At 43.1% G+C, this 27,531-nt stretch overlaps 1 protein-coding gene and 1 long non-coding RNA gene across 2 annotated transcripts; one reads left to right on the top strand and one right to left on the bottom strand.

Annotated features, from left to right (window-relative positions):
- Positions 1-717: 717 nt before the first annotated feature.
- LOC127307739 (uncharacterized) lies at positions 718-9,052 on the bottom strand. The gene is made up of 5 exons (XR_007855803.2): positions 8,936-9,052; positions 3,738-8,847; positions 2,693-2,919; positions 1,070-1,756; positions 718-977 (listed from the first exon to the last, which is right to left on the bottom strand). It is a non-coding gene; the product is annotated as an uncharacterized lncRNA (long non-coding RNA).
- LOC127307738 (U-box domain-containing protein 52) lies at positions 2,384-6,870 on the top strand. Its single transcript, XM_051338498.2, has 8 exons — positions 2,384-2,879; positions 3,453-3,535; positions 3,762-3,883; positions 3,973-4,155; positions 4,425-4,734; positions 4,852-4,953; positions 5,055-5,471; positions 5,816-6,870. Exons 1-8 carry the CDS (start codon positions 2,687-2,689, stop codon positions 6,587-6,589), a joined length of 2,184 nt encoding a protein of 727 aa, XP_051194458.1. The 5' UTR covers positions 2,384-2,686; the 3' UTR covers positions 6,590-6,870.
- Positions 9,053-27,531: the final 18,479 nt, after the last annotated feature.

Below are 27,531 nucleotides of genomic sequence, written 5' to 3'. Positions count from 1 at the left end.
GAACCAAGAAAATTGCCAGAGTACAAATGCAGATATTGTGATGCCACGTTCGACACATCACAAGCATATGGTGGGCATATGAGCGGCCACAGCAAAAATAAGCACAAGATTCCACTCGACGATTAAATCTTCTACAACGACATGGTAGTCAAAAGGGGACGGCACAACTCTTGTCCCAAGCAGAGAGAATAATATGGTTTTTTAGTATGAAAGAATAAGAGATATGTAATGATTGTTTACTAGATTGTGCTTGTGTTGTTGCCTGCTTAGTTATTTGTAATAATGCTCATAAACATTGGTTGTGGATTGGAAACTCCATAAGATTGTGCTCATAAACTCATATAACTCTTATCGAGTACCAGCTTGGCAGTGCGTGAACAAAGAAAATTGCCCGAGTACAGATGCAGATGTTGTGAGGTCACGTTTTACACATCACAATCATATGAGCTCCCACAGCAAAGCTAAGAACAAGATTTTAATCAGCGGTTAAATCTTCTACAATGGCATGGTACTCAAAAGGAGGAGGACAACGCAACACTTGTTCCCAGGCAGAGAGAATAATATGGGGTTTTTTAGTATGAAAGAATAAGATATGAGTTTTTTAGTATGAAAGAATAAGATGGTTGTTTAGTAGATTGTGCTTGTGTTGTTGCCTGCTTAATTATTTGTAATAATGCACATAAACATTTGTTGTGGAATGAGCTCCTATTCTTCACATGAATCGTTTAATTTTATTTTATTTGGAGATATTTTCAGATGAGCATCATCACCGCAATACATTTCTCTATAATGGCATGTGATAATATGTTGAACAATCATCACTATCAACTTGTCATTAGATGCCAACTGATTCTACTCTGAATGCATCACCTCGCAAGTTGCACGAGCATGATCCTTCACCAGCATGGTTACACGAGACCATAGCATGAAAACACGATTTGTTCTGCACTCCACGCGACGGACAGACCTCCACATGCCTGCAAAAGAAAAAAAATGCAGCATGGTAATTTCACGCTCAAAACGAATAAAATGTTGTAAAAATTGGTCAAATCACAGAAAGGGACAGGACCTGTTGAGACACCGACTCAACCAGCGAGTATCTGATTTTGCTATAAAAAAAACTCAGTATCTATTTCAGCCATGCCATCTCAATTATTCATTGTCATAAGGTACACATTTGGTAGATACAGGTAATTTCCAATATGGCAGCTATTACCAAATGTACGCATAAACCTGCCATAGATAGACACTGCAACAATTCGTGCAACCACATCTGGCATTTTGCAGATGCATGAGGTAACTACATTCAAAGTAGCCATGTTGACAAACAAATTCGAAGGAATTTAGCTAGTGGCCCAGTGATACCTTGTCACCTGCTATTCTTAGCAACAAGGTGGCATTGAACAAGTCGTCCTCCACCTAGACACCCCTTACTTAACACAACCAGGGAAGCAGGAGCCACACAAAACCGTAATAAACTGCAATCCTCATAAAATAACATTACTTGTGGAATGAGCTCCTAATTTTCGGATGAATAGTTTAGTTTCCTTTGCAGATATTTCCAGATGAATACATTCCTTTATAATGGTGAACAAATAATTTTCTCCTGTATCTATCAACTTATCATTAGATGGCAGATTCCACTCTGAAGGCATCACCTCCCAAGTTGCATGAGCATGCATGTTTACACGAGATTAGAGCATGAAAAGACGATGCATCCACACTACAGAAATTCACAGGAGAGACCACCGTGTGCCTGCAAAGAATGAGAAAAATTGGTCAAATTTCACACAGGAAACACATAAAATGTTCTAAAAGTTAGTCAAATTACAGAAGGGACAGGAAAGCTCTTACTCATTTTTTTCCAACAGGCCGTGTCAAACTTATTGAAAAATATCCCAAGTGGGACCTATGTAACTTGAGGTTACACCTGTAATTGTAACCAATACTGATTTTCTACTCTCCAGCCCCACATCACCTCTATTATTCGGTGTCTTTCGGTTACTATCTAGACAATTGCCGCGGCAGGCGTGACCAGCTATCTACAAACCTCGATTATATATGATAGTATCTGAACAAGTGATCCTACTAACTCCAAGTAGAGCTATCAAATCTCAGTTTCTGTTGCGGCCATGTCATCTCAAATATTCATTGCCATAAGGTACATACTGGAGTATATAGAAACTATTACCAAATATTTATGCATCGCCCAACCTGCCATAGATAGATACTGCAAACAATTTTTGCAGCAACGACCACCTGATATATTTCAGATGCATAAGGTAAACTACATTCAAAATAGTTGTGTCGACAAACAACTCAGAAGGAATTCAGCTAGCGCCATCAGCTGCTATTCTTAGCAACAAGCAACAAGGTGGCATTGAACAGGTCGTCCTCCACCTACACACCCCCCTTACATAACAACCAGGGAAACAGGAGCCACACAAAATTAAGAAGATTCTCACGACAACGCTGCGCCCAAACTTGGAAAAACAACACAAACTTCCTAAAACAACATTGCAGTTTCAGCCAGTTTGGTCGCAGCAGTAAGGAACGACGAGAGATCCAAGGAGAAATAAGCAAAGGGAGAGGAGGAGGGACAAAATTCCCCTTTTGTCTCTCTCTCCCCTCCACTGTCCCGATTTGTGTCATCTGTTACTTCATTTGTTGGTCGGAGAGCTTAGAAATGTACCTCTCGGCCTTCTCGACAGCGTCGCACAGCGGGGAACCTGAGGATGGGAAGGACAGCGCGACCATCGTGGCCGTTGACAGGGACAAGAACAGCCAGCAGGCGGCGAAATGGGCGGTAGATCGGCTACTGGCAAGGGGCAGCACCCTCCAGTTGGTCCATGTCAGGACCAACCAAAGTACCCAGAACGGTTGGTACATTTCTCCTTCTCATTATATGCTGAAAAGTACCTGCATGGAAAGAGGAACTGAAAATTAGAAAAAACATTCCTCTAACATTTTAACACCATCCGAATCAGGCTGAATCCATTATCATAAGGGTCCGCAGTTTCACCCATATTGTCGTAACCTGTTCATCATTACATCAGAGAAACAAATTTACTGAAAATTAGCAGGTTTGGGATTAGTTAGTAATTTATAGATGAAAAATAAATATTTGATTTCCAAGATTGACGCGATTCTCTTAGAATGTGATGTTCATAATGTTATCATGTGATGAACAGATAATGCTACACAATTAATTTTTCCAATAAATTTTGTAGAAGTACTGAACACGAGAATAAACACATAGCCTTGTAGGACAATGCAGATTGCTTTGTTCCAAAATGAATGCGGCTGACTATAGTTGTATCACTTTTGCGTATTAACTTGTCTCCATCGCTATTGACTCCATAAGGACACCAATAAACATTTCATTCTCCTATTTAACTTGATTTAATTCATCAACACTTATTCTGTTTTATTTTGGTATGGATATATTACAGTGGAAGCAGGCCGTGGGGTTGACATGGATGCAGAGATGTCACAGATGTTTATTTCATACAGAGGCTACTGTGCTCGTAAAGGGGTGAGTGCCAATTGAATGCTATTATTCTACCATCTCACATATCGGTAGATGTGCCTCTATCAGCAGACATAAAAAAACACTAGAGTTAACTACATCTAATTAGGTGATAAATACCAAGCATTTTTGGCATAAAAAGTTTTGGTCCTGCAACAGGAAGATGTGATAACAAGCAACAGAATCAAATAGCATAAGTAACACTCACTTAGGCTGCCATTGCAAATCGCAGATGCATCTGAATGAGGTGATCTTGGATGGTACTGATATCTCCAAAGCAATAATTGATTATGCTACTGGTAACGCCATCACAGATATCGTAGTTGGGGCATCAACAAGGAACACATTCATCAGGTACATACTCATAAATTCTCCATGGCTGTGCCACATTACATTCCTTTGATACCTATACTGAACACAGGCATGACCTTTACACCGTGCAGAAGATTTAGAAATCCTGATGTACCAACATGCTTGATAAAGATGGCGCCTGATTACTGCACGGTACATGTAATACATAAAGGGAAGGCCATCCAAGTCAAGGCAGCCAAAGGTCCAGCACCCTTTACTACTCTTCCTCCGAAGCAAACCTCCCAACCAAACATAGAATCCGATGCATTTGCAAGGTAAGTTTGTAAAGAAGAAAAATAGCACTTCAATAAGTACACTGCAGGTTCCTGAAGCTAAATGGGTAGCAACAATGTAAACACTTACATACTTATAGATAATAAATCTTTTATCTGATCGGTCAGATGTGTCTGCTTACCAGAACTTGTTAAGTGTTAACACCCATGTTTTAACTGAATAGCTTGTTAATGCAACTTTTTTCGAACACGCTCAGAAACATGTGTCTTGTTAACGTAATTATAATCAACAATCTTGTTTTGTAAAATAGATCGTCAAGAGACTGGAGGAAATTTTCTAATCCATCATCACCAAGAACAAGTAGAACATCGGTGGACCGACTATCTGCCTATGCAAAAGCTCCAACGAGAGATAGGCATCTCCTGTCTGGAAGGCAAGCACCCCAGAAGGATTTCGACGACTACATAGACTTCATCGCACCACCGAGGCCTTCTGTTACTCGCAGCTCTTTTTCAGATGACGTTGATTTTCCCATGAGCATGGAGTTGAATTCCATGGACTACGCTGATTCGATGGAACTATCATCGTATGTATCCATGGAAAGCCTAAGCTCAACCGGGGTAAGAGCATTGTAAACATCTAGTTTCTAGAATCAACAAAAACTTTGCACCTGGACATTGATTTGAACTCATGAAGTATTAGATCATTAATTCATATTTTGTTTCACTTGAACACAGAAGGATGTAGAAGCTGAGATGAGACGACTGAGACTAGAGTTGAAGCAGACAATGGAAATGTATAACACTGCCTGTAAGGAAGCAATTGATGCTAAACAGAAGGTACTGTTTACTTCTACATAAATAGACTAAACTATAAGCACCAAGCACTTCCTGAGACAACTAAACTCTCGCGATAGTAATTAATAATAATCTAACTGCAGGCGGCTCAGCTGTCCCAGATAAAGGTGGAAGAGTCTAAAATGTACCAGGAACTAAGGAGTTCAGAAGAAGAAGCTCTTGCACTTGTTGAAATGGAGAAGGCAAAGTGCAGAGCCGCGCTGGAGGCAGCTGAAGCTGCCCAAAAAATTGCAGAGCTTGAAGCGCAAAAGAGATTGAGAGCAGAATGGAAGGCAAAGCGTGAGTCGGAGGAGAGAAGGAGAGCAACGAACACAGATCTCCGGTACAGGAGGTATTCCATTGATGATATTGAAGCTGCCACACATAAGTTTGACAGGGCACTCAAGATAGGCGAAGGTGGATATGGACCAGTTTATAAAGCCGTGTTGGATCACACTAATGTCGCTATTAAAATCCTAAGACCAGACGCATCACAGGGGAGGCAACAATTTCAGCAAGAGGTATATAAGATACAGCATTGCAGCAACCAGATATTGTGATATCCTTCATATTTATGCAGTTATACCTATTAAGTTTTTACTTTTCAGTCTATTCAGCACTACTTTGAGTACCTGGCTATTACTATAACTATAAAAAAAACCATTGCATTTACGCCACGCAATTATCGTTTATTTTACAGGAAACAGTTATGTTCACTATCAGAAAGTAGGTTTTCTTTCCCGTGTTTAGGGGGACACAATATCCTTGTACTGGTCCTTATTTACCAATTCAGTCTTTAGCTGCAATTTAATTATGTAAATGAAGCCATGATTAATCTAATTGCATGCTAATTAATACTTTACAGATTGAAATACTTAGCAGTATGCGGCATCCAAACATGGTCCTATTGCTTGGAGCTTGCCCAGAGTATGGCTGCCTGGTGTACGAGTACATGGACTACGGAAGCCTAGAAGATCGGCTCTGTAGAAAAGGCAACACCAAACCAATCCCATGGAACATCCGCTTCAGGATCGCTGCTGACATCGCTACCGGCCTTCTCTTCCTCCACCAAGCAAAGCCAGAACCACTTGTCCACCGAGATCTGAAGCCTGGTAACATCCTCCTGGACCACAACTTTGTCAGCAAGATTGCAGACGTCGGCCTCGCAAGGCTGGTGCCACAGTCCATAGCTGAAGTCACACAGTACAGGATGACATCCACAGCCGGCACATTCTGCTACATTGACCCTGAGTACCAGCAGACAGGCATGCTCACCACCAAGTCCGACATATACTCGTTCGGTATCCTGCTGCTCCAAATCATCACGGCCAGGTCACCCATGGGCCTCACGCACCAAGTCGAGCATGCCATCGAGAAAGGAGCTTTCCAAGAGGTACTTGACCCGACGGTGACGGACTGGCCAGTGGAAGAGGCCCTGGCATTCACACAGCTAGCTTTGAAGTGCGCAGAGCTACGGAAGAAGGACAGGCCAGATCTTGGGAAAGAGATCTTGCCCGAGCTGAGCAGGCTGCGGAGTCTTGGACAGGAGTATGAAGCCGCCCAGGTCAGCAGCACGAGCACAACCTGCTCGAGCTCCGCACCATACAGTTTCAACAATGATGATGTATCAACACCATAGGAATCTTCCATGGTTGTAACAAAACAAGTCAAGTAACAGGAGAGTTATGATCTGGACCTGGAAAAGCCACTGATGCCTTTGCTCTACTCAGATCCTGGGTCGGATGAGATGAACATGGATAGCAGCAGGTGATGATGAGGCCACATAGTTTTGGGCTATCGGCGAATCAGAAGAGGCTATTAGCATGTAGGGAAGAGGACCATATGAGGGAAACTTAAGGCAATGCATGCATGTAACATACCAAAAATGTAAATTGTAATGGCAGCATCAGGTTTTCACTACGGTTTGCCTCTGTTTTTATCACCAGGCCACCGCAGAAGGTTCTTCATAATTTTATTTTTTGATTGTACCAGTTAGTTACCACAATTAACAAATATGATGAATAGTTACATTCTTAGGTAATCAAAAAAATTGAAGAAGTTATTTATTAATTCTTTCAGCACGTACTCTTGGATATGTAAATGAGATATGCATACAATCTCAACAAAATGTCGAATTATATTGAGAGAAAAAAATGCTAGAGATATTAGTAATGAAACTAGAGGCTAGGAGTAATATTAACTTTGTTGGCCGTTGGGTCCATGTTATGGAATTGACAACCAAAGGTAACCTGTATGTGCAGGACTACCTCATTGACCCATCAACGCAGTCGTGTTCTACTAAGTGTTACTCATTGCCAACAATACGGCCGTGTTACAGCTAATAAAGCAATTTGACAAAGTGACACACTCCTAGCCTCTAGTTCTGGCCAATTCAATAGATCGATTTGGGTCACATAAGTCACAAGCTTGAGCCACTCGCTCATGTACTGAGTAACAGAAAGAGAGAAGACCACTGCCATGTCATGCCCATCCCCTTCGAGCTCGCATCACCACCGGACCACGTCGCATCCTTCCCACCGCATCTAGGTCAGTTTCTCTCTTATTTTCCTCCCACTCTCTCTAACTCCATCGCTAATGCACTTACAAACCCTAGACTATGGTCATTAGATGAGAGTAGAGGAGGAGCACTAGCGTGTTTGGGTAGGCAGAGTGCACCATGAAGCCGGAGGGCGCAGCTCTGGATGGATTGGTAACAAAACCTAATTATCTAAGAAAAATACCCAAACGTTGAGAAGTAGTACCTGTTGGCAGTTTTCCGGCCTTCTTTCTTGATGGATGGAAAGAGAAATAGTTGTTTGTTTTAGGTGAAGACGTGAAGTAGCGGAGGGTGGTACAACCTTATCATGCTCTGAAATTATCCCACCCAAGGATTACGAGTCGACGAGTCAAGCCGAGTCGAGTCGTCAGGGTACCAACTTATAGACTAGTCGTGAGTCGTGACTAGTCTAGACTACTACTCGACTAGTCGACATGTACTTCAGCAGTAGCTAGTACACATATGGCAACCAGGGAGGGCGCCGCAATGCTTCTAGCCACCACCGGCCGCGGATGCTCAGCGGATGGCGGATGGCGGCGGCGGCCTGGTTCTAGGTGAGGCGGCTCGTTCTAGTGCAAGCCTGAAAATAGCTGTTGTTCTAACTTTCCATCTGCAGGCTGAGCGCCTCACTTATTTATGCCCAAAGTGAGTCGATCGACTCAAATACAACGACTAATCTAGATCAGTCCATGACTAGTCGCTCGACAACTCGACTCTACGAACTAGTCAAGTCGAACAAGCTAGTCAACAGTGAAGTTAAAACTCATAGACTAGCCGAGCAACTAGTCTAGACTAGTCGATAGACTCATGGGCCCATCTAGTGAGATGGATAAAACCAGTTGACTTATGAAGTTAGCCAATCAAAACCTAGTAGTGCATCATGTGTTGCCGATAAAAAAATGTGATCATTTTTACCAAGAAAAAGGAAGTGGTGATTATGGGGCAAAGGCAAAGGAAAGGAGTGTCATCTTGTCAAAGTCCACATAATTGAGAAACTGTAGTAGTAATAATTTTCACTAAATCATGCACCGGGTAATTAGATCAACTACGAAGCGCGCACATAAATAGAGAGAAAGGTTAACTCACTTTCATCAAGCAGGAGCTATCATAGCGGATTAAATCGACTATGAAGAGCATTAAACTGACGTACTAGTCCGTATAAACACCATCTAATCTAGTTGCCTATGAGTCTATAACAAGATTGGAACCAGAGACCAAAGCCCCATAGCCTCGGCATCAGTGGATCGATCCATACGCTCACTTTCCCCACCGCATGCCCAGACCGGTGGTGGCGCCAGGCCACGCCGTTTGGCTTCTTCCGGCGCCTCGACGAAAACCAACTGACGGGACAGAGGTGAGTGCTATGGAAGAGGAGCGAATAGTAGTTGACGAAGGGAAGGGGAGCGACTGGGAAGAGGAGGGACCTACCGGAACCGGAGGCCGGAGATCCAAGGGGGCGGCGGCCGAAGGCCGGGAGCGGCGGCCGCTTGGCTGTCTATGGCTCCGACAAGACTTTCTGGGTCCACTGCTTTCAGCCACCTGAACGTTGCACTTGCACCAGAGTGGATGCCAACGGGCCCAATATTTTGTAGGCCAGAACGGGAGCACGCGTTTTCGGCCTGTAACGGGCCTGGCCCGGCAGTGGACTAAACAGGCTGTGCGTTTGCCCCGGGCAAGCAGTACCGTTATAGCCAGGCTATGACTTTGGACTTTGGCGAGGTAACGCAACGTTGCTCTTTCTCGCGTCCATGCAATAGGTACGTTTTTTTTTTTTAACACAAGAGGGGTCTCGAAGGACCCCGACAGAACCATTTATATTAATATAGAAAGAGTACACCTTACATACTGATCCAAAGGAAACAAGAAATTACAAAGTGGTCCCTGTCTTTTGCAGAGAAGACCCCGAACATCTGATGGAGAACGCCATCGGAACCAAAGTCGATCCTGCACGAGCACCTCGCCGCCACCGGGGATGACGCCACTTGGGACGATGAAGTTTCCATGGAAAAACTCCACGAACGCTGAGAGGAAGGACTGCTGCCTCCCTATAGGCACACTAGCCGGGAGGAAAGAAGGTTGCCATTCAACCAGAAGAAGCAACGGTGGTAAGAAGACCGCCAATCGACCAAACTGGTGGGCGGCGTAGCTCCTGGAGGAGACCGCCCGGCCTAGCTTCCCACGAAGAACCATTGCTGATTAGCACCTCCAACTGCAGACTCAACAACAGACTGGAAATCCAACTCGAAAATTATAATCACAAGACCTGAAAGTTGAAGCTTCACCAGATTTCCTTCAGATCTGCCTAGAAGTTGCTTCTTTTTTTTCCTCTTCTTCACCACCACAGTGACCTCGAGAATGATATACCAGAAGCAAGAAGCCCCCAAGCACCTCACGATTCAGAACACAAGGAAGGAGAGAAGTGAGCTTATTTAGGCTGCAATCCAAAGATCCACCACCCCCAGTCACCTTCCACCTCGGAAGGGCACAGAAGGAATGGACCGGAGCTCCACTCATGCTTCTCACAAGCATGAGAGCTAAGCAACAAACAGGCATGAAGCCAAACGCCACCAAGGGACAAAACTCAAGAAGCTACACCGGGAGGTTTCATAGCTTTCCACGTCCGCATGAGTTTAGCTCAGTGATTATATCATGAGGGTCATGGTTCTCAAAGCGCTTCTGAAGCTCTGATTCTAAACCGTACAGGATGGCACACTGAATTGTGGAGTACTGATTCTTCCGAGTGAGGTAAACATTTTTTACCTCATCGGGAGCAGTTTCTGCAGGTGGGTCACCTAGCTGCGCATCGACATAGGTCAGCTGTCCAGCAGTGAGGATAATCCTCATGTTACGGAACCAGTCTGTAAAGTTGCTTCCGTTGTTTTTCAGTTTTACTTTCTCTAGGAGCAAATTAAAGTTGATGGTAGGGGCCGCCATGATCTATCACATATTTGCAAAGAATTTAGACTACGTTTATGATAAATTGAGTTATGTTTTAATTCTTAAATTAACTAGGTGAACTCCCACTCAAAACAACATCCCTCATGTTGCCTTAGTGATTACACGAACCAAATCTACTACACCAAGTCCGATCTTCACGAGAGAAGATGAGGCTTCAAGGCGAACAATCAATATCTTCATCATATCATTTATATGACTCATGCTTTACCTTTTGGTATTCCGTGTTCAAAGGTCATGTATGTACATGCTACGGCCACGTGACAGACGGCACCGGCCTTCCCCGCCACCTCTTCCCCGACGAGGGCAGGAGCATCCACCAGGTGTTCACCCAATAGTATGATCAAGATTATGTTGGTAGCATGTCACTTCAGAAATTATCTTTTATCGTTTACCTACTCGAGGACGAGTAGGAACTAAGCTTGGGGATGCTGATACGTCTCCAACGTATCTATAATTTCTGATGTTCTATGCTTGTTTTATGACAATACCTACATGTTTTGTTCACACTTTATGATGATTTTGTGTGTTTTCCGGAACTAACCTATTGACGAGATGCCGAAGTGCCAGTTCCTGTTTTCTGCTGTTTTTGGTTTCAGAAATCCTAGTAAGAAAATATTCTCGGAATTGGACGAAATCAACGCCCAGCATCTTATAATTCCACGAAGCTTCCAGAACACCCGAGAGGGACCAGAGGAGGGCCACAGGGGGCCCACACGTGTGGGCGGCGCGGCCAAGGAGCCAGGTGTAGGATAACGTTGCATAGAAAACAAAAAATTTCCTACCGCGAACACGCAATGCAAGCCAAGATGCAATCTAGAAGACGGTAGCAACGAGGGGATTATCGAGTCTCACCCTTGAAGAGATTCCAAAGCCTACAAGATGAGGCTCTTGTTGCTGCGGTAGACGTTCACTTGCCGCTTGCAAAAGCGCGTAGAAGATCTTGATCACGGCGCCACGAACGGGCAGCACCTCCGTACTCGGTCACACGTTCGGTTGTTGATGAAGACGACGTCCACCTCCCCGTTCCAGCGGGCAGCGGAAGTAGTAGTTCCTCTTGAATCCGACAGCACGACGGCGTGGTGTCGGTGGCGGTGGAGAATCCCGGCGGAGCTTCGCTAAGCGTGCGGGGAAGAAGGAGTAGTGGGGCGGCTAGGGTTTGGGGAGAGGGGGGCGCCGGCCATCTAGTGGTGCAGCCACCTTGTGGTGCTTGGGGTGGCCGGCCCCCTCCCCTTGGCCCTCATTATATAGGTGGAACACCCAAGAGTTGGTCTACAAGTCTTCGAATAAGACCCCAAACCAAAACCTTCCATAACACATGAAACCTACCCAAGCTAGGACTCCCACTAGAGGTGGGATTCCCACCTTCCTTGGGAGGGGGTGGCCGGCCCCCCTTGGGGAGTCCACTTGGGACTCCTCCCCCTTAGGGTTGGCCGGCCATGGGAGGTGGAGTCCCACCGGGACTCCGCCTTCCTTAGTGGTTTCTTCCGGACTTTTCTAGAACCTTCTAGAACCTTCCATAGAACCTTCCGGATCATTTTAAATCTTATAAAATGACTTCCTATATATGAATCTTATTCTCCGGACCATTCCGGAACTACTCGTGATGTCCGGGATCTCATCCGGGACTCCGAACAAATATTCGAACTCCATTCCATATTCAAGTTCTACCATTTCAACATCCAACTTTAAGTGTGTCACCCTACGGTTCGCAAACTATGCGGACATGGTTGAGTACTCACTCCGACCAATAACCAATAGCGGGATCTGGAGATCCATAATGGCTCCCACATATTCAACGATGACTTTAGTGATCGAATGAACCATTCACATACGATACCAATTCCCTTTGTCACGCGATATTTTACTTGTCCGAGGTTTGATCATCGGTATCACTCTATACCTTGTTCAACCTCGTCTCCTGACAAGTACTCTTTACTCGTACCGTGGTATGTGGTCTCTTATGAACTTATTCATATGCTTGCAAGACATTAGACGACATTCCACCGAGAGGGCCCAGAGTATATCTATCCGTCATCGGGATGGACAAATCCCACTGTTGATCCATATGCCTCAACTCATACTTTCCGGATACTTAATCCCACCTTTATAACCACCCATTTACGCAGTGGCGTTTGGTGTAATCAAAGTACCTTTCCGGTATAAGTGATTTACATGATCTCATGGTCATAAGGACTAGGTAACTATGTATCGAAAGCTTATAGCAAATAACTCAATGACGTGATCTTATGCTACGCTTAATTGGGTGTGTCCATTACATCATTCATACAATGATATAACCTTGTTATTAATAACATCCAATGTTCATGATTATGAAACTAATCATCCATTAATCAACAAGCTAGTAAGAGGCATACTAGGGACTCTTTGTTGTTTACATATCACACATGTACTAATGTTTTGGTTAATACAATTATAGCATGGTATATAAACATTTATCATAAACATAAAGATATATAATAATAACCACTTTATTATTGCCTCTAGGGCATATCTCCTTCAGTCTCCCACTTGCACTAGAGTCAATAATCTAGATTACATTGTAATATACCTAACACCCATGGCATTCTGGTGTTGGTCATGCTTTGCCCTAGGGAGAGCTTTAGTCAACGGATCTGCTACATTCAGATCAGTGTGTACTTTGCAAATCTTTACTTCTCCATCTTCGATGTACTCGCGAATCGAGTGGTAACGCAGCTTGATATGCTTTAGCCTCTTGTGTGACCTTGGTTCTTGTGCATTGGCGATGGCACCCATGTTATCACAGTAAATGATTAATGGGTCCAATGCACTAGGAACCACACCGAGCTCTACAATGAACCTCTTCATCCATACCGCTTCTAATGAAGCCTCTGAAGCCGCTATGTACTCTGATTCTGTTGAAGACTTCGCCACCGTGCACTGCTTCGAGCTTGCCCAGCTTACTGCAGCACCATTCAATATAAACACGTACCCAGACTGTGAATTAGAGTCATCAGGATCAGTGTTCCAACTTGCATCGGTGTAACCATTTACAACGAGCTCTTGGTCACCTCCATAGCAAAGAAACATATCCTTAGTTCTTTTCAAGTACTTCAGGATATTCTTGACCGCTGTCCAGTGTTCCAATCCTGGATCACTTTGATATCTGCTAGTCAAACTAACAGCATGCGCTATATCCGGTCTAGTACATAGCATGGCATACATGATAGATCCTACTACCGAGGCATATGGGATATTACTCATCCTTTCTCTTTCTTCTGCCGTAGCCGGTCCTTGAGTCTTACTCAAGACCTTGCCTGGTAACATAGGTAAGAACCCTTTCTTGCTTTCGTCCATTCTAAACTTCTTTAGAATCTTGTCCAGGTATGTACTCTGTGATAGCCCTATTAGGCGTCTTGATCTATCTCTATAAATCTTGATGCCTAATATATACGATGCTTCACCAAGGTCTTTCATTGAAAAACTATTATTCAAATAACCTTTTACACTGCTTAATAGTTCTATATCATTCCCAATCAATAATATGTCATCTACATATAATATCAGGAATGCTACAGAGCTCCCACTCACTTTCTTGTAAATACAGGCCTCTCCATGACACTGTATAAATCTGAAGTCTTTGATCACCTTATCAAAGCGTCGGTTCCAACTTCTTGATGCTTGCTTCAGTCCATAGATTGAATGCTGGAGTTTGCATACTTTGTCAGCATTTTTAGGATCGACAAAACCTTTGGGTTGTACCATATACAACTCTTCCTCAATGTCTCCATTAAGGAACGCCGTTTTGACATCCATCTGCCAAATCTCATAATCGAAAAATGCAGCTATTGCTAACAAAATCCTCACAGATTTTAGCTTCGCTACAGGTGAGAAAGTCTCATCATAGTCAACTCCTTGAATTTATCGGAAACCCTTTGCGACAAGTCGAGCTTTATAGACAGTAATATTACCATCAGCATCTGTTTTTCTCTTGAAGATCCATTTATTCTCGACAGCCTTTCGGCTATCAGGTAAGTCTACCAAAGTCCATACTTTGTTATCATACATGGATCCCATTTCGGATTTCATGGATTCTTGCCATTTGTTGGAATCTGGGCTCATCATCGCTTCTTCATACGTCGCAGGGTCCTCATCATTGTTATCCACAATCATGACATTTAGACAAGGATCTTACCATTCTGTAGTGGCTCGCTCCCTTGTCGATCTGCGTGGTTCAATAGTTTCCTCGTTCGAAGTTTCATGATCATTATCATTAGCTTCCTCTGTTGCCGGTGTAGGCGGTACAGTACAACTTCCGATCGCGCTACTCGATCAACGAGTATAGATTCATCAATCTCATCGAGTTCTACTTTTCTTCCAGTCACTTCTTTAGTGAGAAATTCTTTCTCAAGAAAGGTTCCGTTCTTAGCAACAAAGATTTTGCCTTCGGATTTGTGATAGAAAGTGTACCCTATTGTTTCCTTAAGGTATCCTATGAAGACGCATTTCTCCGCTTTGGGTTCTAGCTTGTCCGGTTGTAACTTCTTTACATAGGCTTCGCAACCCCAAACTTTCAGGAACGACAGCTTAGGTTTCTTATTAAACCATAATTCATACGGTGTCGTTTCTACGGATTTTGATGGTGCTCTATTTAAAGTGAATGCGGCTGTCTCTAATGCATAACTCCAAAATGATAACGGCAAATCAGTAAGAGACATCATAGAACGAACCATATCTAAGAGAGTTCGATTACGACGTTCGGACACACCGTTTCGTTGTGGTGTTCCCGGTGGTGTCAATTGTGAAAGTATTCCGCATTTCTTTAAATGCATGCCAAACTCATAACTCAGATATTCACCTCCACGATCAGATCGTAGAAATTTAATCTTCTTGTTACGTTGATTTTCTACTTCACTTTGAAATTCCTTAAACTTCTCGAAAGTTTCGGATTTATGTTTCATGAAATAGATATACCCATATCTACTCAGATCATCTGTGAAGGTTACAACATAACGATAACCACCGCGCGATGCTACGCTCATTGGTCCGCACACATCGGTATGTATGATTTCCAATAAGTCAGTAGCTTGCTCCATCATACCAGAAAATGGAGTCTTAGTCATTTTTCCCATTAGACATGCTTCGCATCTATCAAGTGACTCAAAGTCAAGTGATTCAAGTAATCCATCAGTATGGAGTTTCTTCATGCGTTTCACTCCAATATGACCAAGGCAGCGATTGCCACATATAAGTAGAATTATCATTCAATTTAATTCACTTAGCATCAATGTTATGTATATGCGTATCACTACTATCGAGATCTAATAGAAATAAGCCATTCTTTTCTGGTGCTCGACCATAAAAGATATTATTCATAAAAATAGAACAACCATTATTCTCAGACTTGAATGAATAACCGTCTTGCATTAAACAAGATCCAGATATAATGTTCATGCTCAACGCGGATACAAAATAACAATTATTTAGGCTTAAAACTAATCCCGAAGGTAGATGTAGAGGAAGTGTGCCGACTGCGATCACATCGACTTTGGATCCGTTTCCAACGTGCATCGTCACTTCATCTTTCAGTAGTCTTCGTTTATTCTTTAGTTCCTGTTTCGAGTTACATATATGAGCAACCGAACCAGTATCAAATATCCAGGTACTAGAACGAGAACCAGTGAGATAAACATCTATAACATGTATATCAGATATACCTTCTTTCTTCTTCTTTACAAGGCCGCTCTTCAGATCAGCCAGATACTTGGAGCAATTACGCTTCCAGTGTCCCTTCTCCTTGCAGTAATAGCACTCAGCATTTGGCTTAGGGCCGTTCTTAGGTTTCATAGGAGGCGTGGCAGCTTTCTTGCCACCCTTCTTGAATTTTCCCTTAGACTTGCCCTGTTTCTTGAAACTGGTGGTCTTGTTGACCATCAACACTTGGTGCTCTTTCTTGATCTCAATCTCAGCAGCTTTTAGCATGCCAAAGAGTTTAGGTAACTCCTTGTTCATGTTCTGCATATTGTAGTCAAGTAACTTTGTGGCAGTGATTGAAGGACACGATTAATCCCCAGTCTATTAGGAATCACTATTCCCAAGTCACTGAGTTTCTTCGCATGCCCGGTCATGGCGAGCATGTGCTCACTAACGGAGCTGCCTTCTTCCATCATGCAGCTGAAGAAATGTTTCGATGCTTCATAGCATTCCACGGCCGCATGAGTCTCAAAAATAGCTTTCAGCTCTTTCATCAACTCATGAGGATCGTGGTGCTCAAAACGTTTTTGAAGATCGGATTCCAGACTGCACAGGATGGCACACTGAACTTGAGAGTATCGAGTTTTCCGAGTCTCGTAAACAGCTTTTACTTCATCGGTTTCAGTTTCTGCAGGAGAGTCACCTAGCGGTGCATCAAGCACATATTGCAGATTTCCGCCAGAGAGGAAGATCCTCACATGACGGAACCAGTCGGTCAAGTTGCTACCGTTGCTCTTAAGTTTTTCTTTCTCTAGGAACTGGTTAAAATTGATTGGGGACGCCATCTCTACAACATATATTTGCAAAAGTTTAGACTAAGTTTATGACAAATTGAGTTCAAATTTTAATTCAACATAATTAAAAATCTAGGTGAATGATACGCGTACAGCACGCGTCCGTTGGGAACCCCAAGAGGAAGGTGTGATGCGTAAAGCGGCAAGTTTTCCCTCAGTATGAAACCAAGGTTTATCGAACCAGTAGGAGCCAAGAAGCATGTTGAAGGTTGATGGCGGCGAGATGTAGTGCGGCGCAACACCAGGGATTCCGGCGCCAACGTGGAACCTGCACAACACAAACAAAGTACTTTGCCCCAACGAAACAGTGAGGTTGTCAATCTCACCAGCTTGCTGTAACAAAGGATTAGATGTATAGTGTGGATGATGATTGTTTGCAGAGAACAGTAGAACAATTGCAGTAGATTGTATTTCAGATGTAAAGAATAGGACCGGGGTCCACAGTTCACTAGAGGTGTCTCTCCCATAAGATAAATAGCATGTTGGGTGAACAAATTACAGTTGGGCAATTGACAAATAGAGAGGGCATGACCATGCACATACATGATATGATGAGTATAGTGAGATTTAATTGGGCATTACGACAAAGTACATAGACCGCTAACCAGCATGCATCTATGCCTAAAAAGTCCACCTTCAGGTTATCATCCGAACCCCTTCCAGTATTAAGTTGAAAACAACAGACAATTGCATTAAGTATGGTGCGTAATGTAATCAATAACTACATCCTCGGACATAGCACCAATGTTTTATCCCTAGTGGCAACAGCACATCCATAACCTTAGAGGTTTCTGTCACTCCCCCAGATTCACGGAGACATGAACCCACTATCGAGCATAAATACCCCCTCTTGGAGTTACTAGCAAAAACTTGGCCAGAGCCTCTACTAATAACGGAGAGCATGCAAGATCATAAACAACACATAGATATAAATTGATAATCAACATAACATAGTATTCTCTATTCATCGGATCCCAACAAACACAACATATAGCATTACAGATAGATGATCTTGATCATGTTCGGCAGCTCACAAGATTCGACAATGAAGCACATAAGGAGAAGACAACCATCTAGCTACTGCTATGGACCCATAGTCCAGGGGTAGACTACTCACTCATCACTCCGGAGGCGACCATGGCGGTGTAGAGTCCTCCGGGAGATGAATCCCCTCTCCGGCAGGGTGCCGGAGGCGATCTCCTGAATCCCCCGAGATGGGATCGGCGGCGGCGGCGTCTCTGGAAGGTTTTCCGTATCGTGGCTCTCGGTACTGGGGGTTTCGCGAGGAAGGCTATTTGTAGGCGGAAGGGCAGGTCAAGGGGCGTCATGAGGGGCCCACACCATAGGGTGGCGCGGCCAGGGCTTGGGCCGCGCCGCCCTATCATCTGGCCGCCTCGTGGCCCCACTTCGTTAGCTCTCCGGTCTTCTGGAAGCTTCGTGTGAAAATAGGCCCCTGGGCGTTGATTTCGTCCAATTCCGAGAATATTTCCTTACTAGGATTTCTGAAACCAAAAACAGCAGAAAACAAAGAATCGGCTCTTCGGCATCTCGTTAATAGGTTAGTTCCAGAAAATGCATAAATATGACATAAAGTATGCATAAAACATGTAGATATCATCAATAATGTGGCATGGAACATAAGAAATTATCGATACGTCGGAGACGTATCAGCATCCCCAAGCTTAGTTTCTGCTCGTCCCGAGCAGGTAAATGATAACAAAGATAATTTCTGGAGTGACATGCCATCATAACCTTGATCATACTATTGTAAGCATATGTAATGAATGCAGCGATCCAAACAATGTAAATGACATGAGTAAACAAATGAATCATATAGCAAAGACTTTTCATGAATAGTACTTTCAAGACAAGCATCAATAAGTCTTGCATAAGAGTTAACTCATAAAGCAATAATTCAAAGTAGGGGTATTGAAGCAACACAAAGGAAGATGAAGTTTCAGCGGTTGCTTTCAACTTATAACATGTATATCTCATGGATATTGTCAATGTAAAGTAATATAACAAGTGCAATATGCAAGTATGTAGGAATCAATGCACATTTCACACAAGTGTTTGCTTCTTGAGGTGGAGAGAGATAGGTGAACTGACTCAACAATAAAAGTAAAAGAAAGGTCCTTCAAAGAGGAAAGCATCGATTGCTATATTTGTGCTAGAGCTTTGGTTTTGAAAACAAGAAACAATTTTGTCAACGGTAGTAATAAAGCATATGTGTTATGTAAATTATATCTTACAAGCTGCAAGCCTCATGCATAGTATACTAATAGTGCCCGCACCTTGTCCTAATTAGCTCGGATTACCTGGATTATCATCACAATGCACATGTTTTAACCAAGTGTCACAAAGGGGTACCTCTATGCCGCCTGTACAAAGGTCTAAGGAGAAAGCTCGCATCGGATTTTTCGCTATTGATTATTCTCAACTTAGACATCCATACCGGAACAACATAGACAACAGATAATGGACTCCTCTTTTATGCATAAGCATGTAGCAACAATTAATTTTCTCATATGAGATTGAGGATATTTGTCCAAAACTGAAACTTCCACCATGGATCCTGGCTTTAGTTAGCGGCCCAATGTTCTTCTCTAACATTATGCAATGCTCTAACCATTTTAGCGGTAAATCTCCCTTACTTCAGACAAGACGAACATGCATAGCAACTCACATGATATTCAACAAAGAGTAGTTGATGGCGTCCCCAGGGACATGGTTATCGCACAACAAGCAACTTAATAAGAGATAAAGTGCATAAGTACATATTCAATACCACAATAGTTTTTAGGCTATTTGTCCCATGAGCTATATATTGTAAAGGTGAAGAATGGAAATTTTAAAGGTAGCACTCAAGCAATTTACTTTGGAATGGCGAATAAATACCATGTAGTAGGTAGGTATGGTGGACACAGATGGCATAGTGGTTGGCTAAAGTATTTTGGATGCATGAGAAGTATTCCCTCTCGATACAAGGTTTAGGCTAGCAAGGCTTATTTGAAACAAACACAAGGATGAAGCGGTGCAGCAAAACTCACATAAAAGACATATTGTAAACATTATAAGACTCTACACCGTCTTCCTTGTTGTTCAAACTCAATACTAGAAATTATCTAGACTTTAGAGAGACCAAATATGCAAACCAAATTTTAGCAAGCTCTATGTATTTCTTCATTAATGGGTGCAAAGTATATGATGCAAGAGCTTAAACATGAGCACAACAATTGCCAAGTATCACATTATCCAAGACATTATAGCAAATTACTACATGTATCATTTTCCAATTCCAACCATATAATAATTTAACGAAGAAGAAACTTCGCCATGAATACTATGAGTAAAGCCTAAGGACATACTTGTCCATATGCAACAGCGGAGCGTGTCTCTCTCCCACACAATGAATGCTAGGATCCATTTTATTCAAACAAAACAAAAACAAAAACAAACCGACGCTCCAAGCAAAGCACATAAGATGTGATGGAATAAAAATATAGTTTCAGGGGAGGAACCTGATAATGTTGTCGATGAAGAAGGGGATGCCTTGGGCATCCCCAAGCTTAGACGCTTGAGTCTTCTTGATATATGCAGGGGTGAACCACCGGGGCATCCCCAAGCTTAGAGCTTTCACTCTCCTTGATCATGTTGTATCATCTCCCTCTCTTGATCCTTGAAAACTTCCTCCACGCCAAACTCAAAACAACTCATTAGAGAGTTAGTGCATAATCAAAATATACATGTTCAGAGGTGACATAATCATTCTTAACACTTCTGGACATTGCACAAAGCTACTGAAAGTCAATGGAATCGAAAAATCCATCAAGCATAGCAAAACAGGCAATACGAAATAAAAGGCAGAATCTGTCAAAACAGAACAGTTCGTAAAGACGAATTTTATTGAGGAACCAGACTTGCTCAAATGAAAATGCTCAAATTGAATGAAAGTTGCGTACATATCTGAGGATTACTCACGTAAATTGGCATAATTTTCTGAGTTACCTACAGAGAATTTTGCCCAGATTCTTGACAGCAAAGAAATCTGTTTCTGCGCAGTAATCCAAATCTAGTATGAACCTTACTATCAACGACTTTACTTGGCACAACAATGCACAAAACTAAGATAAGAAGAGGTTGCTACAGTAGTAAACAACTTCCAAGACACAAATATAAAACAAAGTACTGTAGTAAAAATATGGGTTGTCTCCCATAAGCGCTTTTCTTTAACGCCTTTCAGCTAGGAGCAGAAAGTGTGTATCAAGTATTATCGAGAGATGGTGTATCAACATTACCTTGGGCTTTACCCTTACCTTTCTTGTTCTTTTTCTTACTCTTTGATTTAGGGAATACATGTCTTCCCCCCGGTGTAGAGGTGAATTTCAGGGTGCCTTCTCCCATATCTATGACTGCTCCCAATAGTTTCAGCAGGGATCTTCCGAGTGTGATTTGTCCTGTTCCTACACATTCAATAACAAGATAATCAATGGATATTGTTCTTCCAAGAATGGTTGTATGCACACCTGCGGCTATTCCCTTAGGAATTATAACAGAGTTATCAATAAGAGTTATTTCTTCTCCTCCTTCAACGAATCCCCAAAGTTGCAAAGATTCATGAATACTCTTAGGCATAAGGCAAAATTCAGACATAATATCACAATTGGCATGAAGAGTTTGATCACCGATAACAATTTTAACAGTAGGATCCCATAATGAAGGTTCAGAGTTCACTAAAACTTGTTCAAGACGGTTACGAACATAGCGATAGTTGTCATTCAAGCGAGATGCACTTGTCTCAAGATTGTTTAATCTATTATAAATGCTAATAAGGGTTGAATCAAAGTTATTAGCTGAATCATGCGATGCAACCAACTTCTTTATGGCATTAAAAGCTTGATCCCCATTGCAATGAAGGAAATCTCCTCCCACTAAAGCATCCAAGGCATATCTATAGCGAATCATAAGACCAAAATAAAAATTACTAAGGAGCAAACTTAGAGTCATTTGAGGTTCAGCTTTACGATAAGAAGTAAAAATTATGGACCAAGCATCTTTAAAACTCTCCTCATCCCCTTGTTTAAAAGTGAAGACTAATTCTTCAGGTGAAGAAGTAACAAGTGCAGAACTAGACATGGTAACAAAAGTAAAATGCAAGTAACTAAATAAAATGCAAGTAACTAATTTTTTTGTGTTTTTAATATGGCAAACAAGATAGTAAATAAAGTAAAATTAGCAACTGATTTTTTTGTATTTTGATTTAGTGCAGCAAACAAAGTAGTAAATAAAATAAAGCAAGACAAAAACAAAGTAGAGAGATTGCGATGTGGAGACTCCCCTTGCAGCGTGTCTTGATCTCCCCGGCAACGGCGCCAGAAAAAGAGCTTGATACGCGTACAGCACGCGTCCGTTGGGAACCCCAAGAGGAAGGTGTGATGCGTACAGCGGCAAGTTTTCCCTCAGTATGAAACCAAGGTTTATCGAACCAGTAGGAGCCAAGAATCACGTTGAAGGTTGATGGCGGCGAGATGTAGTGCGGCGCAACACCAGGGATTCCGGCGCCAACGTAGAACCTGCACAACACAAACAAAGTACTTTGCCCCAACGAAATAGTGAGGTTGTCAATCTCACCGGCTTGCTGTAACAAAGGATTAGATGTATAGTGTGGATGATGATTGTTTGCAGAGAACAGTAGAACAATTGCAGTAGATTGTATTTCAGATGTAAAGAATAGGACCGGGGTCCACAGTTCACTAGAGGTGTCTCTCCCATAAGATAAATAGCATGTTGGGTGAACAAATTACAGTTGGGCAATTGACAAATAGAGAGGGCATGACCATGCACATACATGATATGATGAGTATAGTGAGATTTAATTGGGCATTACGACAAAGTACATAGACCGCTATCCAGCATGCATCTATGCCTAAAAAGTCCACCTTCAGGTTATCATCCGAACTCCTTCCAGTATTAAGTTGAAAACAACAGACAATTGCATTAAGTATGGTGCGTAATGTAATCAATAACTACATCCTCGGACATAGCATCAATGTTTTATCCCTAGTGGCAACATCACATCCATAACCTTAGAGGTTTCTGTCACTCCCCCAGATTCACGGAGACATGAACCCACTATCGAGCATAAATACCCCCTCTTGGAGTTACTAGCAAAAACTTGGCCAGAGCCTCTACTAATAACGGAGAGCATGCAAGATCATAAACAACACATAGATATAAATTGATAATCAACATAACATAGTATTCTCTATTCATCGGATCCCAACAAACACAACATATAGCATTACAGATAGATGATCTTGATCATGTTCGGCAGCTCACAAGATTCGACAATGAAGCACATAAGGAGAAGACAACCATCTAGCTACTGCTATGGACCCATAGTCCAGGGGTAGACTACTCACTCATCACTCCGGAGGCGACCATGGCGGTGTAGAGTCCTCCGGGAGATGAATCCCCTCTCCGGCAGGGTGCCGGAGGCGATCTCCTGAATCCCCCGAGATGGGATCGGCGGCGGCGGCGTCTCTGGAAGGTTTTCCGTATCGTGGCTCTCGGTACTGGGGGTTTCGCGACGAAGGCTATTTGTAGGCGGAAGGGCAGGTCAAGGGGCGTCACGAGGGGCCCACACCATAGGGTGGCGCGGCCAGGGCTTGGGCCGCGCTGCCCTATCATCTGGCCGCCTCGTGGCCCCACTTCGTTAGCTCTCCGGTCTTCTGGAAGCTTCGTGTGAAAATAGGCCCCTGGGCGTTGATTTCGTCCAATTCCGAGAATATTTCCTTACTAGGATTTCTGAAACCAAAAACAGCAGAAAACAGCAACTGGCTCTTCGGCATCTCGTTAATAGGTTAGTTCCAGAAAATGCATAAATATGACATAAAGTATGCATAAAACATGTTTATATCATCAATAATGTGGCATGGAAAATAAGAAATTATCGATACGTCGGAGACGTATCAGTGAACTCCCACTCAAAACAATATCCCTCGCATTGTCTTAGTGATCACACGAACCAAATCCACCGCACCTAAGTCCGATCATCACGAGACAAGGTGTGATTTCAATGGCGAACACTCAAAGTGTTCATCATATCAACCATATGATTCATGCTCTACCTTTCGGTATCACGTGTTCCAAGACCATGTCTGTACATGCTAGGCTCGTCAAGGCCACCTTAGTATCCGCATGTGCAAAACTTTCTTGCACCCGTTGTATGCACGTGTTGATTCTATCACACCCGATCATCACGAGATGCTTCAAAACGACAAGTCTTGGCAACGGTGCTACTAAGGATGAACACTTTATTATCTTGAGATTTTAGTGAGGGATCATCTTATAATGCTACCGTCGCGATCTAAGCAAAATAAGATGCATAAAAGGATTAACATCACATGCAGTTCATATGTGATATGATATGGCCCTTTTGTCTTTCCGCCTTTGATCTTCATCTCCAAAGCACGGACATGATCTCCATCATCTTCGGGCATGATCTCCATCATCGTCGGCGTAGCATCAAGGTCAATGGCGCCGTCTTCATGATTGTCCTCCATGTAGCAACTATTACAACTACTTTGAAATACTACTCAACATGAAATTTAAAGACAACCATAAGGCTCCTGCCGGTTGCCACAATACAATAATGATCATCTCATACATATTCATCATCACATTATGGTCATATCACATCACCAAACCCTGCAAAAACAAGTTAGACGTCTCTAATTTGGTTTGCATATTTTACGTGGTTTAGGGTTTTCGATAGAGATCTAATCTACCTACGAACATGAACCACAACGTTGATACTAATGTTGTCAATAGAAGAGTAAATTGAATCTTCACTATAGTAGGAGAGACAGACACCCGCAAAGCCTCTTATGCAATACAAGTTGCATGTCGAACGAGGAACAAGTCTCATGAACGCGGTCATGTAAAGTTAGTCCGAGCCGCTTCATCCCACTATGCCGCAAAAATGCAAAGTACTCAAACTAAAGATAACAAGAGCATCAACGCCCACAAAACCATTGTGTTCTACTCGTGCAACCATCTATGCATAGACACAGCTCTGATACCACTGTAGGATAACGTTGCATAGAAAACAAAAAATTTCCTACCGCGAACACGCAATCCAAGCCAAGATGCAATCTAGAAGATGATAGCAACGAGGGGATTATCGAGTCTCACCCTTGAAGAGATTCCAAAGCCTACAAGATGAGGCTCTTGTTGCTGCGGTAGACGTTCACTTGCCGCTTGCAAAAGCGCGTAGAAGATCTTGATCACGGCGCCACGAACGGGCAGCACCTCCATACTCGGTCACACGTTCGGTTGTTGATGAAGACGACGTCCACCTCCCCGTTCCAGCGGGCAGCGGAAGTAGTAGTTCCTCTTGAATCCGACAGCACGACGGCGTGGTGTCGGTGGCGGTGGAGAATCCCGGCGGAGCTTCGCTAAGCGTGCGGGGAAGAAGGAGTAGGCGGGCGGCTAGGGTTTGGGGAGAGGGGGGCGCCGGCCATCTAGTGGTGCAGCCACCTTGTGGTGCTTGGGGTGGCCGGCCCCCTCCCCTTGGCCCTCATTATATAGGTGGAATACCCAAGAGTTGGTCTACAAGTCTTCGAATAAGACCCCAAACCAAAACCTTCCATAACACATGAAACCTACCCAAGCTAGGACTCCCACTAGAGGTGGGATTCCCACCTTCCTTGGGAGGGGGTGGCCGGCCCCCCTTGGGGAGTCCACTTGGGACTCCTCCCCCTTAGGGTTGGCCGGCCATGGGAGGTGGAGTCCCACCGGGACTCCGCCTTCCTTAGTGGTTTCTTCCGGACTTTTCTAGAACCTTCTAGAACCTTCCATAGAACCTTCCGGATCATTTTAAATCATATAAAATGACTTCCTATATATGAATCTTATTCTCCGGACCATTCCGGAACTCCTCGTGATGTCCGGGATCTCATACGGGACTCCGAACAAATATTCGAACTCCATTCCATATTCAAGTTCTACCATTTCAACATCCAACTTTAAGTGTGTCACCCTACGGTTCGCGAACTATGCGGACATGGTTGAGTACTCACTCCGACCAATAACCAATAGCGGGATCTGGAGATCCATAATGGCTCCCACATATTCAACGATGACTTTAGTGATCGAATGAACCATTCACATACGATACCAATTCCCTTTGTCACGCGATATTTTACTTGTCCGAGGTTTGATCATCGGTATCACTCTATACCTTGTTCAACCTCGTCTTCTGACAAGTACTCTTTACTCGTACCGTGGTATGTGGTCTCTTATGAACTTATTCATATGCTTGCAAGACATTAGACGACATTCCACCGAGAGGGCCCAGAGTATATCTATCCGTCATCGGGATGGACAAATCCCACTGTTGATCCATATGCCTCAACTCATACTTTCCGGATACTTAATCCCACCTTTATAACCACCCATTTACGCAGTGGCGTTTGGTGTAATCAAAGTACCTTTCCGGTATAAGTGATTTACATGATCTCATGGTCATAAGGACTAGGTAACTATGTATCGAAAGCTTATAGCAAATAACTCAATGACGTGATCTTATGCTACGCTTAATTGGGTGTGTCCATTACATCATTCATACAATGATATAACCTTGTTATTAATAACATCCAATGTTCATGATTATGAAACTAATCATCCATTAATCAACAAGCTAGTTAAGAGGCATACTAGGGACTCTTTGTTGTTTACATATCACACATGTACTAATGTTTCGGTTAATACAATTATAGCATGGTATATAAACATTTATCATAAACATAAAGATATATAATAATAACCACTTTATTATTGCCTCTAGGGCATATCTCCTTCACCAGGCGCGCCGCCCTACTGTGTGGTGGCCCCGTCAGCCTTCCGACTCCGCCTCTTCGCCTATAAGAAGCCCCCTGACCTAAATCTTCGAGACGAAAAAGCCACGGTACGAGAAACCTTCCAGAGCCGCCGCCATCGCGAAGCCAAGATCTGGGGGACAGAAGTCTCTGTTCCGTCACGCCGCCGGGACGGGGAAGTGCCCCCGGAAGGCATCTCCATCGACACCACCGCCATCTTCATCACCGCTGCTGTCTCCCATGAGGAGGGAGTAGTTCTCCCTCGAGGCTAAGGGCTGTACCGGTAGCTATGTGGTTAATCTATCTCCCATGTACTTCAATACAATGATCTCATGAGCTGCCTTACATGATTGAGATTCATATGAGCTTTGTATCACTATTCATCTATGTGCTACTCTAGTGATGTTATTAAAGTAGTTTATTCCTCCTCCATGATGTAATGTTGACAGTGTGTGCATCATGAAGTACTTGGTATATGCTATGATTGTGATCTCTTGTAGATTATGAAGTTAACTATTACTATGATGGTATTGATGCAATCTATTCCTCCTTTCATAGTCTGTCGGTGACGGTGTGCATGCTATGTTAGTACTTGGTATAGTTGTGTTGATCTATCATGCACTCTAAGGTTATTTAAATATGAATATCGAATGTTGTG

Source organism: Lolium perenne, chromosome 6 (assembly GCF_019359855.2).
Source record: "Lolium perenne isolate Kyuss_39 chromosome 6, Kyuss_2.0, whole genome shotgun sequence".
NCBI lineage: Eukaryota > Viridiplantae > Streptophyta > Magnoliopsida > Poales > Poaceae > Lolium > Lolium perenne.
Note: the sequence above shows the minus strand (reverse complement) of the source record. Positions and strands in the feature narration are given on the sequence as shown.

Coding starts and splice junctions, on each gene's coding strand:
- LOC127307738 (XM_051338498.2), top strand. CDS start 2,687: ATGTACCTCTCGGCCTTCTCGACAGCGTCGCACAGCGGGGAACCTGAG. Junction 4,156..4,424: donor GAATCCGATGCATTTGCAAG/GTAAGTTTGTAA, acceptor TTTGTAAAATAG/ATCGTCAAGAGACTGGAGGA. Junction 5,472..5,815: donor GGCAACAATTTCAGCAAGAG/GTATATAAGATA, acceptor AATACTTTACAG/ATTGAAATACTTAGCAGTAT.